General features: G+C 34.8%; 1 protein-coding gene and 1 pseudogene across 1 annotated transcript; both read left to right on the top strand.

Moving 5' to 3' along the window:
• Positions 1-11,495: 11,495 nt before the first annotated feature.
• On the top strand, positions 11,496-12,419 carry monDomV1R1222 (vomeronasal 1 receptor monDomV1R1222). The gene is given in 1 exon segment (NM_001167503.1): positions 11,496-12,419. A coding segment is annotated over 1 exon segment (924 nt).
• Positions 20,812-21,516, top strand: monDomV1R-ps1212 (vomeronasal 1 receptor monDomV1R-ps1212 pseudogene; annotated as a pseudogene).

Here is a 21,911-nt window from a genome sequence, read left to right as displayed (position 1 = left end):
AACTTGGGCAGGGGGCCTCTAATCACTCCAAAGTGTCTGTCCCAAGTCCAACTTGGGCGGGGGGCCTCCAACCTCCCCAAAGTGTCTACTGAGCGCTCTTAAATTCTCTAGAAGGAAAATCTCTCAATCTCTTGAAACACTTCCGCTTCCCGGCTCTTCTGGCCCGGCCCCTTGTGGGACTTGGGAACCACGTACTTGGCAGGTCCTCACTCAGAAACAGGGGGTCTTAATGGATCCAATTTGGCAATAGGCCATTTCCGTATAATCTGCGGAGCATGGACTCTGCCAGCCACTTAGTCGTATGCCGCCATCCAGACTCTCCCTTCCCCATACACATTCGCACAGACAGATACCCTCAGATTTCCCTTCAGGGATATAAGTACCTTACCACTGTGCGGTCCAAACCTTTGGAATCCTGGGCCGAGCTCCCAAATGTTCGGTCCGGTTCTGGTTCGTATTCCAAGGAGGAGACACACGTGGTAATGCAATACACAAGAGGTACTTTATTCAAGCTACAGCTTGGGCCTCCACCACAAGTGGAAGACCCCGAGCATTGCAGAGCTCTGGCTTATATGGAGGGGCTGGGGTGGGCGTCATCTTGAGAACCAGGCGCCAGAAGTGAAGACACATGAATCTTAGTTCCTGGTACCCAGATGCTTCTTTTTACCATATGGTTGGTCGGTGACCCAGGTCAGGTCAGTGAAGCCTGAAGACTTGAGATAACATAATATGGCGGCACATAAATAAAGACGCGGTGATTTTAGTTCTTGGGGACCAGGGGCCCCATTAGGGTATTACCTGGAGGGCACGTTCCCACGACATCAGTATGTTTCTCCACTAGGAAGTCAATCTTCCCAGGGTTGGGGTCCAAAAAGTCTTCATTCACACGTCTCAAAGAGATAAAAAAGGGAAAGCATCTATAGGTAAGAGGAACATTTTAAAGCAGTCCCTTTGGGGGGGGCAAATATTTGGAATGTTAGGGGATACCCATCAATTGGGGAAGAGCTGACTAAGTTAAATAATGGCATATTATTGGGCTGTAAGAAATGAGAAGCAGGAGCTCAGAAAAACATGGACAATTTTACATGAATTAAAGCAGAACCAGGAGAACATTGTATAGTGACAAGAATACTTTACAGTGAATACCTGCCAATACCAGCACTATAATGATCCAAAAGTATCCCAAAGGACTCATGATAAAAAATGCCATCTACTTCCAGAGAAGACCTGAGTCTAAATCCAGACAAAAGCAATTCTTTTCCTTTTTGAGTTTCCATCCACAAAAGGGTTACTATGAAAAAATGTTTACATAGTTACAGAGGTAAAATCTATTTGAGATTCTTTATCCCCTCCAGAAGACTGATAGTTTTGGGTGGGGAGGAGAGGGAAGAAGAGAATATGAAACTCAAAAGACTTGGAAAAATGGTGGAAATGGTTTTTGCATGTAATTAGTGAAAAATTAAATTAAAAAAAGAAAAAAATGCTAGGACTTGCCTGCAGCATCACACATACAATGCACACACAGAGACACACAAACACACACAAACACACACACACACACACCTAGACATGTACTCTATTTTTAAGAGTCTTGTTCTCTATCACAGTTGTAGAGACTAGACTAGTGAGTCTTCTATAACCCAATTTATATTTAGTGACTTGAGAAATGGTTTTCAGGGGATCATTAGAGGGATAATGTTGTTAAGTCCTTGTCTTCTAGGCAAAGGAAAAGTACCCTAAAAGGAACCTGGATCAGGTGATAGAATTTCTCCTCTACATCTTACTGAAGCTCTGTCTGTGCTAAGATCTTGCCCCCTAGTGGAGGGTCTCTTAAACTCTCATGAGGAGTGTGGTCATTATCCCCAACTCTTCTTAGTGCAGTTCCTCTTCATCTTATTTGAAATTGTTCACAAAGTTATTTCTCCCAGCATCACTCACATAGCATACCTTCTCTAATGGTTGTAATCCTATCCTTACAACTGTTACATTCAAATAAAGTTTTTACTTGACATAATATTAAGGATTGAGAAAAGAAGACAATTTTTTTTTTCATTTCACCCGATACCATCTTGGAATGCGTGTGTGGCAATTCCTTAGAGTTGATTGAAGAAGTCCTTTAAGATAGGGTTTGGCTCTCCTGAATGAAATGCTTTTTCTCCAATTAGTAAATAATAGTGTAATAGTCTCTCCTCTACATCTTTTACTTAATTTTGATATACTAAAAATGTGGTTAAATGTAAAATGCTGCTTGCCTAAATGGGGCTCATAAAGGGAGCAAAAAGGGATGAAGGAGAGAATGAGATAACTAGAACAGAGAGAAGAATGGGACTTGGCAAAGAGTATGTCCGCCACTTTATGAGAGAGGGGTAAAGGAGGAGGAGATAGTGACAGAAGACACCTGAGGGACAAAAAGAGAAAATGACAATCGAATGGCTTCAATTACTTCCTGTCAGATATGAAATAAGATTCTCATTTCCATTCATAGTTTTATATTTTTGAATCAGAATAACAGCACTCAATTGGTAAAAAGGTAAGTCCATCAGGTCAGATCTGTGTTTCGCATATCCCACATCATCCCCAGACTCACTTAATAAATTGATAAAATGAAAAGATTCTTTTTACAACCTTAATTGCCCTTATTGTCAAACTCATGGAAAATTTAAATAGTAAAACTGGAGAGTTTTTTGTTTGTTTGTTTTTACTTCCTTACCTGACAACCATATAGGTTTATTAAAATTATATTTTATAAATTATAATTCATAAAAATATAAATTATAATTATAAATTATAATTCATAAAATATAAATTATAATCATAAATTATAATTCATAAAAATATAAATTATAATTCACAAAAATATAAATTATAATTATAAATTATAATTCATAAAAATATAAATTATAATTCATAAAAATATAAATTATAATTATAAATTATACATTTATAAAATTATAAATTATATCATTTCCAATCTGGATATACTTCCTGAAAATATGTGGTAAATTATGCAAATTTAATTTCCCCAGTTTAATAAAAAAGTTTACCAAGACCGACTCATTCATTCATTATCTTACATTCAAAGAGTACAACTAAGCCTTTAAACAAAAGGTCATTAACTTCAGTTTTGTATTGTTTTACTTGGACGTAGCAATGTGCTTCCCAGAAACGTCACTTTGGTTCCTAAAGGAGCACATAGCATTCAGGGAAGAAAATTATCTTGTACCTTTGCTTATGATGTATAACCGGCTTAGCAGTTTTCCCTGGATGCTCAAGAGAGTGCCCCGTCCCTCTACTCTCAGTGAATTATTTGATTAATGTTATTATTCATTAGTAATTTCAGACATGAACTCCCTTAGCTTTAACAAGCCCTAAAGGTGATATTACTCAGCTGTAAAGTTTATTCCTTTGGACTCATTATGGATTCTCATGACAGGGACTGTCATTTGTCCTATCCATGACAAGACAGTCAATGCTCTGGGAGATCAGCTCAGACAATCCAGTCCCTATAAGTAAGGTCTGCCTCACTTGCCTACAAATAAACACATTTCCAGACGTGTTCCTAGGCACACATTCTCCTTAAAGAGCCCCTTGAGGGTAAGTATCTTTCATGTCTAGTGCTTCCATGAAGAGCCTCTTGCAGGAGCTGCCTGGGTAGACAGCTTTGTTTGAGCCTTGTCTTTCTGTGGACAGGAAAAGGAACACGAAACCACTCCAGAACACGTCTTCTGGAATAGCCCTTTCTGTGCCGACACCACCGTTAATCAAAACCTCAGTGCTTCTTCTAATAATGGCTCTAAGAACACCTAACGGATCCTCCTGTCACCAGCATCCCCTGAATCTCTTTCAGTGTTTGGCACTGGAGCAATTCACCCAGTGTCACTCTCAGGAGATGCCTCCTCTGATCACTGACTTTCTACCCTCTTGGCTCTCCCTTTTTCTGCCATTTAAGCTGTTATGTCAATGCTTCTCTCTCCTGACTCCTCTAGACACTGTCTACTTCTCTGCTGTGCTTCCTCCATGATAGCTGTTGTGTTTGTCTTCTTTTTCATCTCTCCCACATCTTTTGCCTCTCTCCTCTTTCTGCCGGAGTCCCATCTGAAATACTCTCTCTCATTCTTAGTGTTTTGCTTCATGCTATACCTTTTCCCCTCTTTGCTCTCTGGCCTCTTTATTTTCTGCTTCTCTCCATCCTGTTCTAATTCTTTCAAAAAGAAATGTTTTCCTTCTCTTCTTTTCATGTTATGACACTATTCGTATATCATCATCTTTATGCTCAAATTATTTAATGCTCACCCTCTTTTCTTGAGGATAGCATTTGGGGATTTTAGGAGGGAGAACTGAAAGTTGTCCATATTCTTAACCCCTCACTTACAATGTGCATATCACCACTCAATGGACATTATTCAAAGATGTCCATGATTTGACCTGATCCTCCCTTTCCTGAAACATCTCACTGCTACCTTCACATTTTTCATGCTGTTAAAGTATAGGTTTCTGAATGCATAATTCAACTTCTTTCTGAGCTCCACAAATGACTCATAGTAAGCCCATTCCTGGGCTTTTGTATTTCAAGAACTAATTTAAAATTCTATATCTCTTACATAGGACCAATGTGACCTTCAGGAGATTATTCTATAGCTCTGAGCTTTATTTATCTCCTTCACAAATGGAAGGAATTTTACTAGATGATTCTTTATCTCCCTTTCAGTATTGAACGTGTGATTTCCATCTTAACTACTTGTTTCTAAAAATATTAACCCTCTATTTCAATTCATGCCTCCCTATTTTGCACGGTTTTCTCCAGCATTTGGAATGAAGAATACCTCTCCCTCCCTTGAAGCCCTATTACTTCTCATGTTTCAGAGAATCTAAACCCAAATCTCAAGGTGAGTTCAAGAGACCTCCCTAGATTTATTTCTTTCATCTTTCACAAATGAAAAATCCTCTATTCACTCTTGCCTAAATGGGATTCTCATTTGAATCTATTCACAGCTTTCTTGAACTCCAGTAGAAGCTCCCTAAGTTATGTCCTTGTTCTTTTGAACAATTCCAATTTTTAACAAAGCTTTGAACCTCTTCATTAGAACTTTTTCTTTAGTATATCAAGTGTATTGTGCTATACTGCTTGTATTTATGTGAAAAACTTCTTTGGCAGTGTGCCCCAAACCTATATCTTCCACATAATAGTGTTATGAAATGCAGAAAATAAAATGCAAATTATTATGCAAAAATATATAGAAATACATTTATTAACATTAAATAAAATTGTTTGGAGACTCTAGACTCAGAAATTATTTTGTTAGCAGAATTTCTCCATTTTAAAATGGAGAAAAATAAAAACCCAAGACTGAGCAGTGTATTATGTTGTTCAATATCATAGCAATGATAATAAGTTTAGTATTATATTTATTATATATTATCATAGCAATGATAGAATCATTAGTAGAACTAAACTTCTATGACTATTAAGATTTTGTCCTTTCTGTTAAACCACTCCTAATTCTGCCCTTTAAAGTAGTGTTCCCATTTCTTCCTGCGAATGACAATTAAACAGTGCAATGCCACTCATATTTGACAATCTTCTCATGCTATTATTTTAATTATGATTCCCTTTTTAAATTGACCCTTTAGAGTTAAAATATGTATAGTTTCATTAACCAGATTTTGTAACATTATTTTCATTTGCCTCACAATACTTGCTGACTTCCTTTGTATACATTCTATCTTATCAATCTTGCTTTTCTATGTTGTGGTCAGAAAATAATTGTATAGAACTGAAGTAGTCTATCCAAGACCCTCAACAATGAAATGCCAATCTAATAATTCTCCGTCAGGTAGGGTATATGCCATATTGTTCTTTGGCTGCCATGTTAAAACCTTGAATCAATATAGCCATAAAGTAAATAACAAATAATTGTAAAGGTTAAAATTAATATTCAATACTCAAAATATTATTTTAAATACTATTTATTAAAATCCACTTAGAGCAAAGATAAATTTAAAAAAAGACAGAGAAAGGCAAAATACCACTTCCTCCTCCATGTTGATAACAGCCAGAAAGGCCCTGTGGGCATGTCAACTCAAAACCCCAATCCACATAAGGAGAAACAAAAAACAGGAAAAGGGAAAGAGCATTGTGGGAAAGGTAGTCTCTAGGGTTCAAGATTCTCAATTAATACACAATTATGATCTTTTGTTCAATATTTTTCCCTTGTCATTTTTCCTTTATCATGTCTTTGCCAAGTTTTATTTAATTACAGCACTACCTGTTGGTGTGGGTTAGAAAATTCCCAAGACTGGGTAAAATCAGGACAATACCAACTTCAAACAAGAAGACTTGGAGCAACTCATCATTTTTGGGTCAAGAAGACCTGAGTTCAAATCTATGTTTTGAGTATGCAACCTGGGTAAATCACTTAATCTCCACTATACTGAATTACCTTATCTATAAAATGGGCATAATAATAGCAGCTACGTTTTAGGGATGATGTGTGGATCAAATGTAATAAATGCAAAACATCCAGCATATTTTGATATATATGATAAATATTACAAAAATGTGGTTTTCTTTTAATTATTACATTTGGCCTTGATCTCTTCCTTCACTGAATTTTCTCAATAAAGCATGTAAGAAACTTTGGTAAATCAGTTTTTGTGCATATACCACTCTTGATATTAATAATTTCAGATGTCATAAAAATATCTATTTATAAACTATTAATATATATCATTTTGACAACTGAATGGGAAGCAACTTAGAGATGACAGATAAGAGTATATATGATAATCTTTCTTTTTTAATCAAAAAATTTTAAACTACTTATTAAATAATCAAAGGGGACTTTTTATTCTCTATTTTAGTCAAACATATCATATTATCAATATTGTCTAATATGACATGATGCTTGGAAAAGCCCACATATATTCTTCAAATCTATCATCAAGAATTTCCTCAACATATGTTATTATTAAAAGAATTTCATATATGAAAGTAGTGGAAAATGAACTTCTATTTATTAGTTTTATATCATTTACTGTAAAATTAAGTCAACTCATGTGGATTTTTAGGTTGCATTTGTAATTAGGATGCTAGAAAGTTTAGTTCCAGTTGTTCATCATATGTGATAAGTAGGAAGTTAGATTAAAAGCCCCTGTTATCAACCTTAGAGTGTTGTCTACACAGCTTGATATAATCCTGATTCTGGATGAAGATAACAATCATATGGATTTTGCATTTGCTTTAAGTCAGTAACAGGATGCTTAGATTTTATCTTTAAGTCTCTTCCTAGAGTCATTAAATATAAGATCAATAAATTTCAATAGTCGTTGTCTGGGGGTATTAGTTACAAGATCAATAAAATGCATGAACTATAAACTATTGAGCAACAATTAGCTAACCTACTTTGAACATTTAGTTTTATGAACCATTGATCTGTATTAACTGTCAAAAGTTAAAATATATAAATATATATATATATATAAAGTACAACTGTATATCCAAAAGATGTCTTGACCACAGGGTGGGAATAGTGAGACCTAGAGCTCTAATTTTTAATTAAATTAAAATCATAATTTAGTATTTTCAATTCATATCTCTATCATATTTTATAAGATTATAGATTCCATGTGTATTCCTCATAAATGTACATATTTCCATAATTTCAAGTTCTGTAATGATCTTAGATATAATCTAAACTCTATTTGAATATTTAAGCAAATAATAGCAAGTTAGTGAATTATTAAAGGTTAAGTGAGGTGCCAATTCTATCAATATTGTATTAAGTATAGCAATTAAGGGTCTTTTATTGTGAAACATTTCATTAATAGTTTAAATCTTGAACAAAGTTAATTAAGGTTTAAGAGAATTTTCAAAATGATGCTGAAATTAAACCCATGTTTAAAAAATCTGTCAGAAATAAATGTTTCAAATTTTATTTTGAAATTTAGACTAAAATCACACTCCTATTTCAAGGACTTGCTTAAAATCTAATCATTTTACATAAGAATTAATTCCAAAACTCTTCGTGGTTTCCTTTTTGTTTTTAATTGAGAAAGTAACAATTGTACAGTTAGTATTATCTCTCAAACTCCTGAGGAATTTCCTTAAAATGCTTAATTGTAAGACCTTTCCAATTTCTGTAAGCAAATTGTGACATTCTGAGATCTTGCAGCTTGATTGACTTAAACTACTTCCTTGTTGTCATGAAATGTTTTAAGATCTAAGAGTTAATTTTCATGCGTGAAATTTGATTGTGGACCCTCAAGAGTTTCCTAACATCATGTCTTTATGGATTCTCTAATAATGAGGTTTTTTAATCACTACCTATCCTAAAGTGTGATGATTCTTTGGTTAAATTATAAATACCTGATTTTCTTTTTTGTTTTAGCCCTATATTCAAATTTCTGTTTTAATGTAATTTAGAACTAAGTTTTTCTGTTAATTACCTTTGATATTGTCATAAAATCACTTAAAGAATTGAAATATTCTGTAAGCTTGACTATTTTAATATCATACTTTAATCAGATTATCAATTGGATAAAGGAAAAGTAGAGAAAATGCACGTGAGTCTGGTAAAGACACTCAAATGACAATTTCTTCATATTGCAGAATTTGTAACATGAAGATAAAATCTGTTAGAGAAAGGATTAAGTCTGTATTTTTGAAGATTTAAGAATGAATGATAAAAAGTTAACTGAAAGATGAAATCTTTGAAACTCCTATAACTTGTTCCCATTTTCAGAGTATAATGAATTGTTATTCCAAATCAAGTAAGTCTCTTGTTTAGTATTGAGGCATACTTTTATCAGTGAGATTTAAGTGAATAAAATGGTTAAATGAATTAAAGTGAAGAAATCCTTAGATCAAATCTTAAAAGAATCATAGTTTTAACTATAAAATTTAAAAAGATTTTAAAGTATTAAACATATTATGGTTTCCATCCTCTTAAGTTAAAATGAGATGTCCAATGTTTGTTTGTTTTTTTTTTTAACTTTGAAATTAGTTTTCTAATCTCTGCTTAGTGAAATACTCAGTCAAGGCATCATTTTGAATTCCATTTTGAGTTCTTCCAGGGCCTGAGACCAATTCTGTTATTTAAAAATTTTTTAAGTTTTGCTTGTAGTTAGTTGCCTGAATCCCATCATCCTTTGTTAGTTTTGTTCTTTGCTCTTTTTCCCTGGAGAAGTTTTTGAGTTACATGTTTTTTTTTTGTTTACTCATTTTCCAGCCTTTTGGTTTTGGGGGAATTCTGTAAGCTGCTTGCCAATTCTTTCTCCTCTGCGGGTTTACAGGATTAGGCAGGGTAGGGTGAGCTATTATGCCCTGGGACTAAGTCTTCAATGAAGCCAGCCAGAGAGGTTTGAGATTGCCAGCCAGGTGGACTTCAGTTCTCACCTGGGACTTCAAGGGATGGATCTAAGGTGTTCTTTTACTGGTGAAGCCTTCATCCCTGGGTCCCTAAGTAAGCCTATGCCCTATTGCAGAACAGAGAGAATCATACCTGTGCATCATTTTATTTTTAAGATAGAAAAATTGGCATAAAATGTATAAAAATCAATAAATGAAAATCAGGACACCCTGAAAAATTCATAGTTTAAAAATAAATATTACATTATTTTCTCCATATGATTATATTTAAATTTAAGTGTTTTATCATTATATTGAGGTTGTAACTTGATTTTTTCCTTTAGTAAGGTCATGGTCAAAACATTGCCAAGTGGAAGCAGAGTCAAAAGGGTGGCTTAGTAGCAGTAAAAGCTGAAACCACTCCTGACTCTCCTTCCATACCAATGTTTTAAAAGTGCTTCAAAAAGCCAGGAATCTTCAGACACTTCCCAGCTGTGTGACCCTGGGCAAGTCACTTGACCCCCTTTGCCTAGCCCTTACCACTCTTCTGCCTTGGAACCAATACACAGTATTGACTCGAAGACAGAAGGTGAGGGGTTAAAAAAAACAAAAACAAAAAGCCAGGAATCCAAATTCTCATCTACCACACTTTTAATATTTTATTTTATTTTTAATAAAGCTGAACAGTTTGTTAAGGGTAGAAATTCTTTCATTTATGTCTTTTCATTCCTACCATCTTATATATTATTAAATTGGAATTAGAGAAACACTTCTTTTTTTTTTTTAACCCTTACCTTCCATCTTGGAATCAATGCTGAAGGCAGAAGAGTGGTAAGGGCTAGGCAATGGGGGTCAAGTGACTTGCCTGGAGTCACACAGCTGGGAAGTATCTGAGGCCAGATTTGAATCTAGGACCTCCCGTCTCTAGGCCTGGCTCTCAATCCACTAGAGAAACACTTCTTGATTGACTATTTGGTTCTTCCTGTTTGTACTTTTATTTATACCGCTGACATTATTTTACCGATATATTTGAAATTTATGTGAATTTCTTAACCAAAATATCGGTTTTTATACCATTTCATTAATATTAAGAAACTGAATACATTGGAGTGAGCTTGGGAAATATTTTATTTTTAATATAATTTAATATATTGGATCAAATTTATTTCACTGGATTTATTTTTTTCTTATGGTCTAAAATATATCTATCCATCTATAGCTCCTCCAGGAAGGGTGTAAAAAAAACTATGGCTGAATGAATTCAATTGCATTAAGAGCAGTTACAGAGCTGGTAAGTATTAGATCTAGTGTTTCAATTGTGGGTTCTGAATTTGAGACCATCTATCAATAGACTATGCCAAAAGTCCAATGATGTGCTCAACATATGAAAAAGATGTCTATGAAGTCATAGACCCAAGGAGGAACTTTAACAACATAACACTATAAGTAGAAAACTGGTCAAAGAATTGGCCCTTGAGTCAGGATGATTCCTTTACCTGGGTTCAAATCTGGGCTTAAACATTTAATACTTGTGAGAGCCTAGCGGAAGCAGTCATTATTTGCTTTAGTTTCCTGAAGTGTAAAATGAGCAGGAGAAGAAAAAGTCAAACCATCACAGATTCTTTGTTAAAAAATCCAAATGGGATTGCAAAGAATAAGATATGATGGAAAAATTACTGGAAATCACCCATTGAATTCTTGATAACATCCACTTTTAAGTTGTTCTTTTTAAAAAAATAGATCAATTATATTCTAAAAGCACCTTATAAAAATGTTTCTCTCCAAATTCTATATGATATTGAACTTGTGGGTTCCTTTTGTCTAGAAGAAACTTATAATAACCCAAGGAAAAGCTCCCTAAAGGAAAGAGAAGCTAGACTTCTGAATTTGAAGTTATTATATATATATATATATATATATATATATATATATATATATATATAACTTTCTCCAACAACCAATGGGATATCCATGAAAACCAAATAAGGTTGGTTATTAACCTCAAATCTATGGTATCTGAACCTGATCTCACATAGGAGAAAAGATCCATTCTCTATAATGACAACTTGTAAGAAGTCAATGAATCTCTTATCTTTCTCTAGGCTCTTCGGGATGTGACTACCATTGTTCTCTCAAAGATATTAAGAAAATGCAATTTAATGACTGGTTATTGGCCATTGTCTTCATCATCCAGAATGGGATTGGGATTTTAGGGAATTCCTTCCTACTGTTTCTTTACATCCTCCCTTTCCTCACTGGTCACACCCCAAGGCCCATAGATTCCATTTTTTTCAATTTGTCCTTAGCCAACTTGAATGTGCTTCTGTTCAGAGGTCTTCCTCAGACAATGTTTTATTTAGGCTTGAAAAATGTCCTTGATCTTCTTGGGTGCAAACTTATCCAGTACCTTCACACTGTGTCCAGGAGTGTTTCCCTCACCACTACCTGCCTTCTGTCTGGTTTTCAGGGCATCATCATCAGTCCCAGGAACTCCAGGTGGTTTCAACTCAAAGCCCAAGCCCCAAAGTACATTATCCCTTCTTGTCTCTTCTGCTGGTGCTTCTACTTGTTCATAAATTTCACTATGCTTGGAATCATGCATAACTCAAGGTTCATGAGTAATAACACAAAATGGTGGCATCTAGGATATTGTTCAGTTGCAGCACCTGTCTCATTTAATGCCTTATTCTTTGTAATTATCTACTCTCTTCCTGATGTCATTTGCATAGGATTCATGAGCTGGGCCAGTGCCTACCTGATTTTTATTCTGCACAGACACCATCAGCAAGTCCAACACATTCGCAATCCCCACCTTTCTGCTAGAACTTTTCCTGAAACAAAAGCCACCCATGCAAGCCTTTTACTAGTGTGCACACATGTCTCTTTCTATTCCATTAATTCCATCATAACCTTTTGTAACTTTCAATTTGGTAAATATTATTCCTTTTTCACACCGACTGCACAATTCACAGCAGCATGTTTCCCATGTATCAGTCCTTTTGTTCTGATATCCTATGATTCCCAACTCCACAAATATTTTTATTACCTATGGTGCAATAAAAGTTCTCTATAATTACTTGTTCCTCATCATATCCCACTCAATTATTTAATTCTCACACTCTGAAAAATGCACTCCTTTCATAAGCAGATAAAAAGCAGATTTTATAACACCTAGGTAAAAATATTATGGATATTAAACATAGAAATCACTCCAATACTCATGGTTTCCAAGATAAGACCTTCATCTTTTATAACAAGTCACCCTCAACCAGACATTAAGTATCCTGTTCTGTCATATTAATAAAAAAAATAAAAGAATCAAATTATGAACCTATATATTATCATTCAAAACCTACCAAAAAGTTGGCAAATGAGGTTTTTATACAATGTATAAATCTTCAAATATTTTGAAAGGAAATATAGTATAGAGAATAAAGTGCTAGTTTCAGAGATAGAAATGCTTGGGATCAAATATCATCTATATCATCTAAGAACACTATACCTTTGGTATGGATTTCCTATCCATAAGGATCATTTTTCCCATTTTGAAAGTTATGTAAATAATATGTATTGAAATTTCCTTGCAAATTTGTTTTTGAAACTAAAATCAAATTATTAAAATGTATGCAAACTTTAAGGAAACATGGATATTATTATTACTATTACTATATTATTTTAATTAGAAATAGATTGAATTGGTTCACCTAAAATGAACTATCAAGTAAGAGTTCTTGAAGGATATATACATATATTCATTTTTATTTATTTGTATATTTGGGTGTATACCGCTATATAATATATATTAAACTCATGAAAAGTTATGGAAAAAATACAACTTTCCTTAATATGGTAATTTTCCCCCCTAGGTAGACATCATGATGTTGCAGTGTATCATAGTAGGAAATGGATGTTGTTGACTTTGGGGTGAATTGGCTTTCTGTGAAGCAGAGTTGCACAAAGTCATCAAACAAATTCTCTCTTCCAGAATCATTGAAATTCAGTGGCAGAACAAGAGTGGAGTGGATGACCCTGGTGTCTTCAATGTCTGATCATGATCTAAGCTATACACAGCACATTCTTCAGCTTCCTGCATGGACAACTAATTCAAAGTGATGTGGAAAAGAACAATTTTACCAAAAAGTGACTTTGAATGAGAAATGAAATTATAAACTGCACTAACAGAGTGCTGCAGATGAAACACTATAGCATCTCCTTTCAGAGATGTAATGGACCTAAAATGCAGAATACAATCCAAATTCTTTTCCTTTATCAGTGGAGAAATATCATTTATCAGAGTCCCTATATCGATTAATTTATTTTTATTTTTTATTATATTATATTATTATTATTATAAATTAAGGTTTAAATTTTATTTTATGTTTAACGTAGGTGGCAGTAGAATTGTTATGAAACTAATCTATATAGCAAGTCAATAGAAAAGAAATTTGCAAGTAAGAGATTGGTCAGTATACAGATATTTTATCCTTGTCGTTATTCATTGGTAATTGCAGGAGCAGTATGGATCCTGATCACTGCAAATTACTGAAGGCAATTTACACTTGATATAAAAGTTCATTTCTTTAGACACCTCCCATATTTCCTCTTGACAGATAGTTACTTCTCTTGCATATGATGATAATTAAAATTTTAGATTCAGATTGGAACAGGCTGTGCAATATTTACAACTAGAACTTACTTGTTCCATTATACATACACACCCAATAGACACATATGCACATATACTTATACATCCCAAATAATAGGCATATATTCTCTTTTTAGAGGAGTGCTCTTGATCAAAGATGAAGAAACAAGCTTGTTGAGTGTCTTCTATAGCCAGTATTTAAATGTATGAGCTTAAGACAAGACAACATCTTCCAGGAGATAATTAGGGAGATGATGTTTTCAAGATCTTATCTTCTAGTAACAGGAAAAGTACCCTGAAAAGAATCTGGAGCAGGTGCTAGAATTTGTCTTCAACATCTTAATGATGCTCTGTTCCTACTAAGATCTTGCCTCCTAATCAAGGGTCTCTTCACCTTTTATAAGAATTGCTATAGTAATCACTAACTCTCCTTCTTATGTTCAATATCCTTTCATCTCTTTTAATATTTTCCAAGTTATACTTTTCTAGCCTCCCTTAGACAAAATCCCTTCTCTAATGATTGCACTTCTGGCCTTATTGCAACTATTCTCAACTTAGGCTTCTTAATTAATATGATTACAGACTGATTATATTCAATGAAGAGTAATCATATGTTTCACTTACTCTTATGTAATTTGGTTATTAATATGTCAAAACTTTTTAAAAATGCATTTATTTGCTTGGATATTTGTTACATTAAAATTCCCAGGCATCTACTTCTTTCCACTCATTTCTCCACCTCATTAGAATTCTTCTGCCTTTTTTGGATTTCTCAAATTTCAATTAAATATTTGTTTCCCATTTTTCCTCTGTGCCCTTGAAGAAGTTATATAACCTTAGTTTCCATAAATATAAAAGTAAAGTATTGGACTATAGAGACTCTAAGGATGTTCTTTATATCCAAATAGGTTACTAAAATTAATCTTGGAAATGGCAGTTGGTGTACAAACTCCAATTATTCTTTATGGAAGTCTTATTGGAAACTCCTATTGTGTGTATGAAATGCAAAATGAAAGATCCCTACTACCTCTTTCCTACTACAACTTTTGAGGGCTTGACCAAAGAAATCTCTCCACGGAATATGCTCTGAGTTTCCCCTAAGGGAAAAAATAATCTCTATTCCAAATGTTGGCTTCAGTTGGGCATGGAGATCTTCATTTAGTCCAAGCAGAAAGGATTTGAGGATGAGTACTTTCTTCCACCCAGCTCCCCAGATAAGAAGAAGAGATCCTTCTGGCTCCAACAGCTTTTTGAATCTTCATGGAACTCTCCCATCCTCCACAGGTCCTGAAGGTTCCATTTGCTCCTTTTCTGAGGCATCCCTTCAAACTTCAGGTTTCTCTTGCTTTTGGCCATTCCCTTATTCACAACATTTGTTATGGATAATCTCAGGACATGCTAATTTCTCCTCGAAAAAAAAAAAAACCACAGGGCCGATTTCAAAAAGCTGATTTCTTCTTATTTCTCTTCCTTCCTTTATAATAGTTTCAATGGCTTCTCAGTGATGCATTTGACAGAGCTCTGGGCCTGGAGTCAGGAAGATCCAAATTCAAAGCTGCCTTCCACTAGATGTGTGACCATGGTCAAGTCACTTAACTTCTCTTTTCCTAAGTTTCCCATCTGTCAAATGGGGACACTTTGGAAAGGAAAATGACTAACCATTCAAGTATTTTTGCCAAGAAAATGCCATGGATAAACAATGAAATAACAGAGAGTCAGGCAGAGTCAAATGACTAAAAAACAGCAGCTGATTTTTGAAGACCTTTTTTTTTTATTTTTCTCAAGTCTCAAGTGGCAGAGCTGGTAGAGTGGGTAGAGTCCTGAGCCTGGATTCAGGAATCTCTCAGTTCAAATTTGACTTCAGTCACTTATTGGCTGGGTGGTACTTTGAATTTCACTGGTCCTCTGATTTTCTCAATTTCCTCAACTCTAAAATGAGGATGATAATAGCATCTACCATGTTGATGTGGTGATCAAATAAGATAATGATGGTAAAAAGTCTACCACACTATCTTGTACATAATAGGTGTTACATAAAGTTTAGCTATGATTATCTTTATCTCTTGTAACCACTTCTGTCACAAAACACACATTTATTCTTTATATCTCTTATAAGTAGCTCTGTAAACAGTAATATTTTTGCACACGATGGTATGCATCCATTTGTGTCTATATATATATGTTTTATAATTTCTATATTTTGTTACACAAACATAACAGTATTATATGTTATAAATAGACTATGTTCAATAACAGACATGTATTTCTTTCCACTTTTTGGTAGAGAATATTTTACTCTGAATGAAGAAAATTTTTGATGCCTCTTTCTCTTGTCTCACTATTGGTCAGTGAGCAATGGTTAGACAATGAACTCCACAAATGTTCTATGACAACATCAGTATCATGAGGAGACCTTGAAATATGAAGGTAACCAAGCAGTAAAAATAATGTAAGAATTATTGGAATTTTGCATGACTCCGGTGTTCTTGCTTCTACTTACTGATTGCTTTTTCATTTTATGCCTCTCTGTCTTTTCAAATACACACTCATATCTGTTATGAATCTCATTTTCCTCACTGTTGATATTTTACTTCATTTTTAATAGATACTCCTGGGGGGCAGAAATCCTTTCCTCTCCCATCTTTTCATTCTTGCCATCTTGTATATTATAAGGCAAAAGGTTGATATTTGAAAATTTTTGTTTATTTACTATTTGGTTCTCCATATTTTTGTTTTTTTAATAGCATTGGCATTATTCTAATTTTATGTTAGAATATTTAGATGCATGCTAAACTGGATGAAGTAGATTATTGTAGCATATTAATATAAAGGAACACAGTATATTGGAGTCAGGTAGAGAAGTTTTTATTTCTAATGATAATTTTGTAAGTTTAAATTATTGTGAAATTTGTTAAGCAGAAACTATTTTCCATGTATGGTCTAAGCATCTATAATTCCCCCAGCAAAGGAATAGAATGTATTCTATTCCCACAGACCAGCTAATATTCATTTTATCATACTTAATCCAAATTTTCTTATTAATATCAATATCATCCTCTATTATTAGAAATATTTTATCATTCTTTTAGGTTTATAATATCACTTTTCTTACATTATTCTCTCAACACCCTTGTGAAATAAGACCTATTTTATTTTTCATGTGCTAAAATTTTAAGAGATTTAGCTAAAATGACTATTATCTATAAAAGTACCATTTTATGGCAACTTAGTTTTCTCTTATGATATGGTAAATGCATTAGTTTTGTCTCTTGGGCTTATTTATCCTCAGCAGTATATAAAAATGAGCTTTTTAAAAATAAATAATCATACTACATCACTATCCTGAGGTTTTGGCTTCCCTCTAATGAAGTAGGAAAATGTGTCCATTGTTCAAGAAGTGCAGTTATAAATCATAGAAATGAGAGTGAAGGAAAATAGCAATGCCCATGCATTCTTTTTAAATATGAGGCATTGTATTCACCTAAAATAAACACAAAATGAGACAGAAGTTAATTTGGGAGATTTTTTTCCCTCCTTTCAATCTTAATCAAATGATTACTATGATTGTTCAATGAATTCTAAAAACATCAATACAAATTGTTAATAGAAAAAAACCAAATAAACACAAGAAGAGTTTAGTTTTATTTTTGAAATCTGTGGTTCTAAAATGATTAAATTTAAGTTTAAAACAAAATACAATTTTACATGTTGTTTTAGGAAGAAAATAGTTCTCCAGCCATGAATTAATAATTCTTTTGTTGGTATAATGGAATCCGTAACCATTGGCATCTTTGCAGATATCTTAATGACTCTGAGGTTCACCACATAGTCACTGGTTCAAGGACTGAATATTTCTACCACACATATTTACCAATAATGTCCACTTATTTACTCAATACCTAAGCTGTGTAATCTTCACTAGTCAATAAGTCCTATTATTATTTTCTTTTTGTGAGAGAATTCAGTCATCTAGTTAAGTGGCACATATGTTAAGTAGGGGATGTAATATTTCAGTTTTCTTCTGACTTCAATAACAAGAAAATAAGTATGCCAAAAGTTCCTTAACTTCTTTACCATTTCAAAAAGAATATGAAATCATAGACACATTTAAGGTCTTTCTATATTACCATAAAAAATGTAAGCAGTGCAGTGGTTAGAATGTGAAACTCTTCTTCCTAAATTAAAATTTGGTCTCAGACTTTTACTAATTTTACAACCCTGGACAGCTCATGTAATCCTATATATCCCAGTTCCCTCATTTGTAAAATGATATGGATGTTATCTTTGACAAGAAAACCACAAATGGTATTGAAAAGATTTAGTTAAGACTGAATAATACTGAAAATCACCACATCTGTTTTTGGTAATCTCAACTTTAATGTTGTCATATTAAAAATTGTATCAACCGTATTTTAAAAATATATTTTTAAAGTTTCTGATTGAAAAGATTATTTGGTTAATTCATTATGCTACCAGAAAAGCATATAACACAAATAAAAAACAACCAAAAGGTAAGCTGGATTTCTAGTGTCAAAATTCCTAATATTTGATTTGCTTTCCCTTTCCAACTACCAATGGAATATCCATGAAAACAAAACAATTTTTTATGATAACTTCAGATCAATGTCATTTGGATTGTATATATCACACAAGCCACTTTTTCTATTCTCCCCAAAATTCTCATCTTCTACAATAGCAACTATTAAATTTATAGTTGGTTGGACTTAATAATATTAATTGGTGGTTTCCAGGTATTAAATTTCTAAATCCCAAATGAATTACTAAAGTAGAATGGAATTTATGGTAGTTTTATTTAAAATAGAGGTAAGATATTAGAGAGAGAGAGAGAGAGAGAGAGAGAGAGAGAGAGAGAGAGAGAGAGAGAGAGAGAGAGAGAGAGAGAGAGAGAGAGAGAGGGACAGGGAGAGGGAGGGAGGAAGAGAAACTCCAGCTTCCTCTGAGCCAGGTAGAAATTCTAAGGCCCTAATCAGGGAAAGGAGTCTCAGGATGTTGGGCCTTTCTCAGAGGTTCACACCTCCCGAAAGACAGGGAAACTAAGTCAGCCTTTATACTCACCACTGTGATTGTCTAAAAATAAAGCAGTCTGAGGTCTTCTGCAGGAACTCCTCCAGGGTTGAGTTCCACAATCAAGTCTGAGTGTCTGTCTTCCTGTCTTGTCCTCAAGTGTCCATCTTCCAGTCCAACTCTGAGTGACTCTTCCATTCTCTGCTCAGAGTGACTCTTCTTCACTCTAATTCAACTCCAAGTCAGAGGAATTTTTGGCCTCTGTGGTCCTCTATTTAAAGATCTTTTTGTCTTGTGTCATCTCCCCTAAATTTCCAAGAATAGCAGACACTCCTCTCCAAGACTGCCAACTCTTTCACACGTGGATCACAGACCTCTCACTCAATGCATGAAATGGGTATTTATACCTCTTTTGGTTAGATCATACCTTTTTTTTAGCTAGTTCTCACCTTTAGTAGTTAGTTCACACCTTTAGTAGTTAGTTATTTTTTTCTTAGATTAAAATTGGTGGATGTACTTCACTGAGTAATCACTATTAAAATCTAAAAATAGATTGGGGCTTAAAATTCAATTTTCCCAATAAAGGAAGAGCTAAGTACCTTCATTGTTACAATCAGGGGATAGCCAAATCCAATCTTCACACAACCTGTGATATGGAAATCACTTTAAAAGACTGATATTAATTTAAGGTTGCCAAGGAATTCAGCTATGTAATTCCTAAATGAAAACTCAAGTCAGCAGTCAACCTTTTATGGAGTTTTTAATTACAAACAGGAGGAAGAAAGGTATGAGAGAGGGAGAGAGAGAGAGAGAGAGAGAGAGAGAGAGAGAGAGAGAGAGAGAGAGAGAGAGAGAGAGAGAGAGAGAGAGAGAGAGAGAGAGAGAGAGAAAGGGGAGAGAAGGGAATAGGACTTAAATACCCCCTCTGCTTAGGCTGGGCCAAAGGCCCAAGCCCTTAGATAGCTGAGACAAAGAAAAGAGATCAGTCCCTATCACTCACGTGACCAAAATGGAGAAACAGTCTCAGGGGCCTCCACCTCCAGCCTCCTTCAGAGCAAACCCTCCTTTCAGATCTCTCCAGGAGCTCTCCCTCCAGGACCTCTCTCGTCTCAGACTCCTTCAGAGCAAAACCTCTCCGAGCAAAAGCTCCCAGAGAAAAACCTCCTCCTCCTGTCCTCAGACCTCACTATCTTTAAGCAAACCATCTAAGTCCCCTCCCCTCAGTTCTCACATCTACCAATCACTGCCAATGTCTCCCCTGTGCCAATGGTGGCTCTAGCTTGACCCAGGACCACCCAGAGGTCTGTTTCCTTTGCACATGTCTGTTGAAGGTCATTTTCTCAAATAATTAAATCTTGATCTTTGCTGCAGCCCTTCCTAAATCCTGGTACTCTGAGTAGGGTGAAGAATGGAAGTTCCAAGACCTGGTTCTGTCATTCCAAGTATTTCTATTGTATCAATTCTAAAATCAATCATGACTCAAAGAACTTCCTGTTCTATGCTTAAGCATAGGTCAAAGCCCTTTCCATTGTTTAGCAAAACGTTTCTGTCCTAAAGTAGTCTTAATTAGGAAGGAGAAGGATCCTCCCATGCCAAGGAGTTTCACATTCCAATAGAGTTCTTACTATCAGTAGGAAATTTTTCAAGTATGAAATTTCCCAATGGGGAAATTTCCAACATTCATAAGTCTAAGAAATTTTAAGGTTTACAACCAGTAGGTATTTAATAAATGTCTTATTTTCCTATAGGCTTTTTATGGACTTGACCACCATTGTTTCCTCAAGATATTGAGAAAATGAAGCTCAGTGATATGTTGTTGACCATTGTCTTCATCTCCCAGACTATAATTGGGCTTTTAGGAAATTCCTTCCTACTGTTACTTCACATCCTCACTTGTCTCACTGGTCACCCTAAGGCCCATCAATGCCATTTGTGTCAACTTGGCCATAATCAACTTGAAAGTCCTTCTCTCTAAAGGTCTTCTTCAGACAATGTTCTATCTGGGCTTAAAAAATTTCCTGGATCCTTTGGGCTGTAAACTTATCAATTACCTTCACATTGCGTCCAGGAGTGTTTCCTTCAGCACTAACTGCCTTCTGTGTGGTTTTCAGGTCATCACCATCCATCCCAGTAACTCCAGGTGGTTTCAACTCAAAGCCCAAGCCCCAAAGCACATTATCCCTTCTTGTATCTTCTGCTGGTGCTTCTACCTGTTGATTGATTTCACTCCTCTTGGAATCATGCATAACTCAAGGTTCAATGGTAACCACACAAGATGGTGGAATCTGGGATATTGTTCAATTGCAGGTTCTGCCTCATTCTACATAATTATTTTCTCTCTTCCTGATGTCATCTGCATGGGATTCATGATCTGGGCCAGTGCCTACCTCATTTTTCTTCTGCATAGAAGATGCATAGCCACCATCAACATGTCTAACATATTCACAATGTCCACATTTCTTCCAGAAATCCCCCTGAGATAAGAGCCACACATGCAATCCTTTTTTTTTTTAAACCCTTACCTTCCATCTTGGAGTCAATACTGCTTATTGGTTCCAAGGCAGAAGAGTGGTAAGGGCTAGGCAATGGGGGTCAAGTGACTTGCCCAGGGTCACACAGCTGGGAAGTATCTGAGGTCAAATTTGAACCTATGACCTCCCGTCTCTAGGTCTGGCTCTCAATCCACTGAGCTATCCAGCTGCCCCCAATGCAATCCTTTTACTAGTGTGCACATACATCTCCTTCTATTCAATTGATTCCATCTTGACATTTTCTGCTTTTCAGTTCAATAAATATAGCTTCTTTCTGTTATCAATTGCACAGTTCATGGCTGCATGTTTCCCAACTATTATTCCCTTTGTCCTGATGTCCTATGACTCCCATCTCCATGGATAC

Source organism: Monodelphis domestica, chromosome 4 (assembly GCF_027887165.1).
Source record: "Monodelphis domestica isolate mMonDom1 chromosome 4, mMonDom1.pri, whole genome shotgun sequence".
In the NCBI taxonomy this organism is placed as follows: Eukaryota; Metazoa; Chordata; class Mammalia; order Didelphimorphia; family Didelphidae; genus Monodelphis; species Monodelphis domestica.
The sequence above is the reverse complement of the archived record's forward strand: the minus strand, read 5'-3'. Positions and strand labels throughout refer to the sequence as shown.